This window comes from Acanthochromis polyacanthus, chromosome 9 (assembly GCF_021347895.1).
Source record: "Acanthochromis polyacanthus isolate Apoly-LR-REF ecotype Palm Island chromosome 9, KAUST_Apoly_ChrSc, whole genome shotgun sequence".
Taxonomy (NCBI): domain Eukaryota; kingdom Metazoa; phylum Chordata; class Actinopteri; family Pomacentridae; genus Acanthochromis; species Acanthochromis polyacanthus.
Genome location: NC_067121.1, coordinates 26,547,833 through 26,556,503, shown reverse-complemented (window position 1 = coordinate 26,556,503; position 8,671 = coordinate 26,547,833). Strand labels below are relative to the sequence as shown.

The following is an 8,671-nucleotide window of genomic DNA, read 5'->3' as shown; positions in this document are numbered from 1 at the left end:
GAGAATACTGCACTTGGGTTTGTTTTGGCCTTTAGGCACCAGCTGTTTGAGATCGCCAGAACAAAACCATGTAATCAGAGAAGACCATGTGGAAGATTAGCAAGTTAGTGTCAGTGACAAGAGCAAATGGCTTTGTGGAGAACAGATGAAGCAGGCAGCACAGACATGAATCAGATATGTAGCAAAAGAAGACAAAAAGTAATGACAGTGACATAGAAAAACAACACAAATCTAGTAAATTGGTAAATGTGTTTTCTTTGTCTGATCCACGTGCGGATGTAGAAAAGCTAATAGTGAGCAGATGGTACCAAGCAAGCAATGATAGTATGGCATTTGCTGCATGAAACAGCAGGGATGAGGCTCAGTTGACAGACAAATGTGTCCCTCTGCTGTTGAACTGTTGCACCAGTTACAAATTGCATACAGCAGAGACAGAGTGCCTGACTCATCACTACCCACTGCTCCTCTTGTGCCTTAATTTGCCAAGTGAATGACCTCTTTACACACCCATTTTTTGACAAGGCTTTGAAAGCAAATGGCGTTAAGTGCTTTGTTATGACGGTCATAAAACCGTAGCTCAGCATTAGTTTTGCACAGCTTTCACATTACATAATGATGATAAAATGCATGTTTGTGTTGTACAATTTATTTAAAAATGGCTTAAGAGACATAAAGTAACAAAAACAAGGCTGGTCTGCATTTTCTCATCTACACCCACAGGGCAGTAAAAGAGAGCTCGGACAAAAGAAAAAAGAGAGAGAGAAAAAATCAAGACAATTTACTGCTTCGTACTAACAAAACACACACAAGAGCAGAGATTAGAGTTGGCAGAGACATTGCATTTCAAATACATTTCAATGTAGTCATGATACATATTAATTAGGACAAGAAAAACATTATTGGCGCCTGGGTTGGAGCAACTACCACTTGATGTAAAACATGGACATGGGAACCACCAAGACTGACATGTCCTTTGAGAAGTTGGGGTTTTATCGAGCTGAGGAGGAGTCTCTGCTTCTATTTAGAGACAAATTACGCATGGTATTTTGGAGTCCCTATGTTTTTTTAAATTTGCAGGCCAAATTATACAAAGATACAGTAAAGGGATCTTGATGTTTCTCTGCTAAAATCACATTATTGGCAACCTGTGTTTTGAAAAAGTATTGAGACAAAAATATATAGGTTCAACTTTTAGAGACAATTTATTTCGAAAAGAATCTAGAAAAGGTAAACAAAAAGAAAAGAAAAAAGAAAGAAAAGTATGTTAGGTGGCTCATCTCAACAAAACTTCTTAATGTTGTGGATTACATTGTATTTGTGCCTTGAGTCTAAAATCTTGATACTTAGAAATTATTTTAAAATATGTATTCATCAGAAGCAGTCTCAGTGGAAAAATGCAATAAATACGAATAATAAAGATTCTTCGGTGCCTTTATGACACAGTGTTCTGGCTGGGCCTATTGTTGCGCTGCACCAGCATCATTAGAGTATCAGAGATCTCCCTGTATCTCAGCCCATACAGATAAGGAGCAAGCGCTCTGGGCAGCAACATGAAAACACATATGTTGGCTGTGTTGACCCACACACGAAGATCCTGACTTTTATCTTTCATGTTGAACAGGGAGAGTTCCACAATAAAAACAAAGCCGGGGGCAAAGTAGAGCAGGAGCAGAACTGCATGGGCCAGCAGCGTGACCCGGGCCCTGGAGAAACGACTCTGCCAGATTCCTTGCGTTCTTGTGACCATGTAGAGTCGAATGTAACAGTAACAAATCATTGTTGCACAGATGAATGCTGCCACAAAGTAGAAAACGTGGATCCACAGTGGGTCCTTGATCTGAAGGAAGGAGAAGGAGATGAGAGCAAGACACACACACACCTTTTCTTGGGAGTTGCTCCTGTGTATTTCCATCATGATCAGTACGACGAAAGGGTACACGGCTGACAGCACCCACATCCCCACCAGGATGCGGCGGGTGCGGGCAGGGGGAAGGATGTCGTGGTATTGGAGAGGCCAGCGAACCGCAGTGTAGGTGTCGACCACCATGAGAGTGACAGTGAGGATGGCGCAGCAGTAGGCTGTGACGGAGACAGCTGTGATGAGCTCACAGACTCTCCAGGGTATCTGAGCTCTCATAGTGTTACAAATCACTGTGATCAGGTTGAAGATGAGGAAAAGCATGTCTGCCATCAGGGTGTTGGCCACCAGCAGATAACGGGTCTCCTGACGCAAGGCACGGGACAGAAAAATGCATGTCAGGAGAACAGGGTTGGCTATCAAGGTGGCTAGAGTGATAACTACGGCAGGTATGATAAGAAATTCGAGGTGCAAATTATGAAGACTCTCAAACCACGTCTTTGTGAGGTTGAACATCGTGGTTGATGGCATTGTGCTTTCGAGTTAAGGAGAACACACAGTTAATGATGACACAGGAGTGCTTTGGGATGTGATCTCTGTTTTCTCCAGCAGCGTCCTATAGATGAAAATGCCATGAATTAATATCATAATCAAAATGTAAGCATATAAATACATGGATATGTGCAGCCCAGTTATTTGAGCAGAAACACAATTTTACATACATTTTTCATGTTATTGCTACATCATCACTGTGAACAAATATGGGTCTGCACATGAAGAAAATGATAAAATATAGTCTCTCTCGGGGGTTATATAACAATCAAAATGATGTACTGTAGGCTGGGAACACTTTATATGTAGCTTTTAGATACTGTTTTGGCTGATTGGGTCCCGATCATAATTATATCTACGTGTTTCTTTAAAGGTCTAGTCCAGGTTAAATAAGCTAGATCAATATTAAAATGTGCAGCTGATAACATGCCACGTTGCAAATGGAAATTAATGCAAGTAGAAGGGAAGTGGTAAATAATTAAGGCAACAAAAGAACTACAGAACAAACAAACAGAAAACACACAGTAGACAGTATACAAGAGAAATGAGTACACATGTGTGCAGGATTGCACACCTAATTCAAAATCGTATCACCTCTTAGTAACAGCATTATATTAAAGGCCTCAGTATTTCCAGCCTAACTCCACAAACATGGTTCTGAAATCCTTTTCAGTTTTGGACTCATGGGCTGTGATGATCTACATGTTTGCATCATACATGAAAAAAAAAATTGCTAGAGGACCTTAAAAATCTAATTATGAGGCTTCACAAAGATGGAAAAGGATACAGGATGATGGGAGAGCAGCTAAAAAAACAAACAGGTGAAACACAGTTGCAGAATAGGAGGTATAAAACAAGCCACAGAACAACTAATCAGAGTGACAGTGGTTGTCCAGATAAAATGACTCCTCACACAGTGTGATACATTTTAACGGTGCACCTCTGACAAAACAGACGAGCGAACATTAACTTTGCCAAAGAACATTAAATCGGCCTGTTGAACATTGGGAGTACATTCTTTGATTAGACGAGAGAAATTTTGTTCAGTTCTGGTGGGCTTCAGCATGTTTGGCAGGACTACCACTGTGAATGCATAGTCCCGATGGTAAAACACGGAGGCGAAATTGTGATATGGAGCTGTATGAGTTCAGAAAGTGTTGGGGAAATTATATTTACTGATGGCACCATGAATGTCTGTAGATACAACAAAACATTACCTGATAAGATGCCTCCCAGTTTACGGAAGAAAGAAATTTTTCAGCATGACTTCTAAGGACGAAATTGTCAAGTCCATACACTGGCCATATATATCACCCAACTTAGATCTAATGGAACCTCATTGGTTTATTTTACAGAGAAGTTAAAAGACACACAAGCCTTCAAGCAAAGACTCCTGATTTAAAAAAAAAATGGCAGAATATCTCTCTAGAAATTTGTGCAACACTAATAATCCCTATTTCCAAGGAGGTTTGAGTTTGTCATCAAAAATAAAGATTCAAATTCCGCATTAGAACAATCAAAATTTGAATATCAGTAATAAAAGGTGCACTGAACTCTTACTGGGGTCCTGTATTTAACTCCTATCTTTTTTGTGAATCTCCTAAATCAGGCGGGGCATGAGGATTTAATGGACATCTTTAGCAGAATAACAGCAACATGATGCCACCACCTCCCCACCTCCCTAAATGTTTCAAATACATTCAACGCAAAAACAAAATATTACTTGGATCTATTTAAACTTTGCAAAAACACACTTATTGACAAATTATCGATTAACTAAAGATGAGTGACCTTACCTGATGTCCAAACCTGAAACATCTGTCCCTGCTGCACATCCATGAGGCTTAACTCTTCTATAAATCAATGGTTGTTTTATAGGACTCCTCTCACACACTGGCCTTATCTGTACTCTCTGTTGATTCAAAGAGATAATATGGAGATGTGGAAAGCAGAACCACTTGGCTGTTACATAGTAACGGGGTGGAGCTTTTCATCCTCTTCGGTGCTCTTCAGGTCATTTCCTTTACAGTGCTTCCTGCTCACAAAGTTTAAAAACTAATTTTGGTTCCACAGCACATTTGAAAACCATCTCGACTGTAAACTGTTTCCTTCTTACTTTTAATGAAAGCTGCAAAAAGATTGCAGGGGAGGAATTTGTCACGCTGTCCATGCCTGACAGAACGGGTCCACATAGTCCTGATTCATGAGGCTGACCTCACACTATCGTCATCGCATCTCACGTCCTGATGACGTCACTTAGTCAACAGAAAAATCAACTCCACATGAAAACATTCACTCAGTTTAAGAGAGCAGTCTAGGTAGCAATAACCAAAATATTATGTTACCATGTGTGTTTTAGACAGGAATATTCCATAACATAATAATAACCCCCAAGGAGCATTTTATTGATTGTATCAGATGATTCATTCTTTCTAATCATGTCATTTCATAGAAATTATTCAAGAATCTCACAGGTGACTCATTTTTTTCTCCTCTTCCCATATCCACGTTTTCCTCCAGTTTGCTCCTCGTCGTCGTCATCATCATCATCATCATCATCATGATCTCCATCATCATCATCTTCTTCTTCATCATTATCATCAGCACTTTCAGCTTCAATCTTGCCCTGTTGCAGCTCTTCTTCCTTCCATTCTCTTGCTAACAGTTTCTGAAATACATCAAACTCCTCTGCTGTCGCCTGGGCAACATGTGTGAGGAAAGTGTCCAGGTCATTGTTAAGGATGCTGTCCAGTTTGGGGTTTATGATGGTCGTCTGTCCTTTCTTGTCGGGGGTTTGGTAGAAACCCCGACGCTCTAGAAAAATGTGTCGACAGCGAACTTCATCCAGAGGGAAACGGAACAACCTGAACTTCACCATCTCTGACTGTTTGACACCCATTCGGAAGTAGACATACTGTGGAGAGATGAGTGAACACATGCTGTTATAAATGAGACGGTGAAAGCAGTTTGGCAGTACAGAACCATGAAAGGATAAAACAGGGAGGAAAAAAACTGAGAATATTTTATAATATTTGCAGTTATTCAGATTCAATGTACTCACAGCAATAAGGCAGATATTATATTTAGCAATATGGTACATATCAGGATTATTAGTGGCTAAAGGATTTGGTCTGACGCGACAGGCAGAACAAAACCTCATGCGAACCATGTTTGTTTTAATCTGTAGACACAAGCAAGTCATGCATCACCTCATAAAAACATTGTAATTATTCACAGCCACTTGCAGGCACCAGGGGCAGCACTACAGCTGCACTACAACCCTGTATAACAGACCAAATCTAAGCAGGACATTCTGTGTTCATATTCGAAAACTGGGAGAATACAGCCAATGTTTAAATTCTGAGTATGATGTGGATTTACAATATTGGTCCATGCTGCTTTGTACAAAGGAAATGATAAAATAGCACAACCTGGTGCATTTATAATTGAACCGATCAGTCACAGCATTAAAACCACTGAGAAGTGAAGTGAATCGATTATGTTTTACAGTGGCATTAATGATAGGGTGGAATACACTAGGCAGCCAGTAAACAGCCAGTTCTTCAAGCTGATATGCTTAAAATGGGAAAAATTAGCAACTTGAGGACCTGCACGTCAGGTCTTGTGAGGTATGCTTTGGTTAGTCAGCTACCAAAACGGCGTAGGGAAGGACAACTGGTTAACTGGTGACAGGGTCATGGGCGCCCAAAGCTTGCTGATGTGCTGACCTGTGTCGCTCGATCTAACTGTGAAACTACTGTTGCACAAATTGCTGAAAACCTTAATGATTTCTCTGACAAAAAGGTGTCAGTTCAGACAGTGTATTACAGCTTGCTGTGTAGCTGCAGACTGGCCAGTGTGCTTAAATGGGCATCGGACCATGAAGCAATGGAAGAATGAGACCTGGTCTAATGATGTATGTCATGTGGATGACAGAGTTTGATTGCACACTATGGGGAAAAAGGCAAGCCAGCTGAGGCAGGGTGATGATCTGGGGTGAATGTTCTGCTGGGATTCATGTGAATGTTAGTTTAACATGTACTGAATCATTGTTGCAACAGTATTCTCTGTTGGCAGTGGCCTCTTTCAGGAGGATAATGCTCCCTACAACACTGCCATTATCGTTCAGAAATGGTTTGAGGACCATGACAAAAATCAAAGTGTTGTCCAAAGGATACAGATCTCATTCTGATAGAGCATTAGTAGGATGTGCTGGAAAATCAAGCCCGAACCATAGAGGCCCCACCTTGCAACTTAAGGAACTTGTGTGTGGACTTGTGATGGCTGGATAGCTAAGTGATTAACACCCCTGACTTGGGTGTAGGAGACTGGTGGTTCAAATCCCAGTCAGGGTGCAGTTGTCCAGTGAGGACTCTAAGCAAGGTACTTAGTGCTGCTCTGCCTGCCTACCTCGTGCTGTATCTACTCTCTTATGTCACTTTAGATAAAATTAAAATGCAACTGTGTGACCATGCATTGCAGATCAGAGCTGTTTTACTGGTGTAACAGGGACCTGCACAATATTAGACAGGTGGTTTTAACATTGTGTCTGATCAGTGCATGTATATTTACACTATATATTTTTATATAACTGGAACAGCTTGTTTGATTAAAGTACCTGGTCACTGTTGTCTTATAAAACACCTGCCCTTGACTATAATGTTTAGTCATGGTTTCCAGAAGTCAATAAACCAGCATTGCTCTACCGTGTAAACAACACTTCACAATGGAAGCTGCTGCCTAACAATAAATAGCACATAAAACTGCACATTTAGTGTGTAAACTCAACATCTCAATTAGGTTAGCAACTAACTGTGCCAAGGTTTTGATTGACATGGCATGTTTTAGCCACCTAAAAACTAAAATATGTAGAATGGTCAGTGCTAGCTGTCAAAATTTGCTTGCTGACCTGAAACTTGTACTCCAGCTGGTCCAGGTTCTCCAGTACAACTGCTGGACTGTCTCTGAGGATGTCTGAGGCCTGCTGGGAAGTAAACAGGCACCTCTCTTTGAGGAACGCCACCACATTTTTTACTGTCTTCACAGGCACAGTCAGGATCTTGGGGTAATGGGCTACCATTCTCTGAAGACTGCCTATCGAAGAGATAAGAAAGAATATGGGTTAAATACACGTGGAGCACTCTGAGCATCGTCTGCTTCCACTTAAATGATAAATTGAGCAGCACACAGGTTGTCATCTCACCTTCAACTAAACCTAGTTTCCGCAGGTTGCTTATTCGTTGCTGAAGCTGTGCTTCTTTGACAGTGTAAAGTTCAGGACATTTCTCCAGCAGCTTCTGCACACTGGAAGGGTTCAGGCCCAAAACAAACAGAACTGTGAGCGTTGACAGAATATGCTTGGCAGCACTTCCTCCCCTGACACTGGATACAGACTCAAATATCTGCTTTGCCTGGGTATCTGTAAATCCCATATCAATCAGTGAGCGCAGAGACAGCCCGGGAACTACTTTAGTTGTGACAGGAGAGACTTCATGGTTGGGCTGTGAAGTGCTCTGGTGTGCAGAGGAACACAACAATCTGCTAAGAGACTGGAGGTAGCATCTCTCAAACTGGAGCGGAACGAAGACAGAAGAAGTAGCATTTCTCACACCCCACCGAAGAATCTGCGGAAAGAAATCATCCTTTAAAACACTGAAAGCATTTATGTCTGTATTAAAGAGGAGTAGAGAGGAATGTGCTGATAAACTTACTGTGGTATCATTAGCTTAAGTTAGCAAACATGAAGGTTAAAGCTGAAAACTGACGAGCTTAGCAGCATTTTAACCTATTTTCCGAACATTGTGGCTCATTTCGTTGAACCTTTTACAACTGCAATAATACTAAGTTAATAATATATTAAACGTATTATATTTTGGATATTTTAGCTCACCTGTCGCACAGCAACACGGGTACACATGCTTGTCCGTCGTTTATAATGTTCCGTCTTCAAGAAAGTGTTGAGTCCAAAGGTTCCGCTGCGCGCAGGTTTACATCAGAGAGAAAATGTTACTATAATAAAATATGACAGAGCACTAAAAAAATATTCGCAGAGTGCATTATAAGTTTGTAATTTTCTTACTGCAGTTAGATATTTGCTAAATTTATTTAGTTGTTTTATATTCCTGTACTTGTCAACTAATCTCTATTGTATTATTTTCATCACATGAGAAATACTGCATTGCTTTTTGTTTATCAACATATGTGGATAGCCGTTTAGCCTTCCACTGAAAACTAGTGATGGTTATTTACGGTTATTTGTGT

At 40.7% G+C, this 8,671-nt stretch overlaps 2 protein-coding genes across 3 annotated transcripts; both read right to left on the bottom strand.

Moving 5' to 3' along the window:
- Positions 1–630: 630 nt before the first annotated feature.
- Positions 631–4,321, bottom strand: LOC110956544 (probable G-protein coupled receptor 148). The gene is made up of 2 exons (XM_022202108.2): positions 4,207–4,321; positions 631–2,474 (listed from the first exon to the last, which is right to left on the bottom strand). The coding sequence occupies exon 2, from the start codon at positions 2,387–2,389 to the stop codon at positions 1,433–1,435; it is 957 nt and encodes a 318-aa protein (XP_022057800.1). The 5' UTR covers positions 2,390–2,474; positions 4,207–4,321; the 3' UTR covers positions 631–1,432.
- mterf4 (mitochondrial transcription termination factor 4) lies at positions 3,735–8,411 on the bottom strand. 2 transcript variants are annotated; one of them, XM_022202107.2, is made up of 5 exons: positions 8,301–8,411; positions 7,614–8,034; positions 7,320–7,504; positions 4,883–5,324; positions 3,735–4,322 (listed from the first exon to the last, which is right to left on the bottom strand). In XM_022202107.2, the coding sequence occupies exons 1-4, from the start codon at positions 8,325–8,327 to the stop codon at positions 4,890–4,892; spliced, it is 1,068 nt and encodes a 355-aa protein (XP_022057799.2). In that variant the 5' UTR covers positions 8,328–8,411; the 3' UTR covers positions 3,735–4,322; positions 4,883–4,889. The 2 variants fall into 2 exon arrangements, with proteins under 2 accessions (XP_022057799.2, XP_022057798.2); XM_022202106.2 differs by lacking the exon at positions 3,735–4,322 and having other exon boundaries at positions 4,789–5,324.
- Between the last annotated feature and the right edge of the window lie 260 nt (positions 8,412–8,671).

Coding starts and splice junctions, on each gene's coding strand:
- LOC110956544 (XM_022202108.2), bottom strand. CDS start 2,389: ATGCCATCAACCACGATGTTCAACCTCACAAAGACGTGGTTTGAGAGT.
- mterf4 (XM_022202107.2), bottom strand. CDS start 8,327: ATGTGTACCCGTGTTGCTGTGCGACAG. Junction 8,035..8,300: donor CCCGTGTTGCTGTGCGACAG/GTGAGCTAAAAT, acceptor TTCTTTCCGCAG/ATTCTTCGGTGGGGTGTGAG. Junction 5,325..7,319: donor AGCTGGAGTACAAGTTTCAG/GTCAGCAAGCAA, acceptor ATCTCTCCACAG/TATGTCTACTTCCGAATGGG.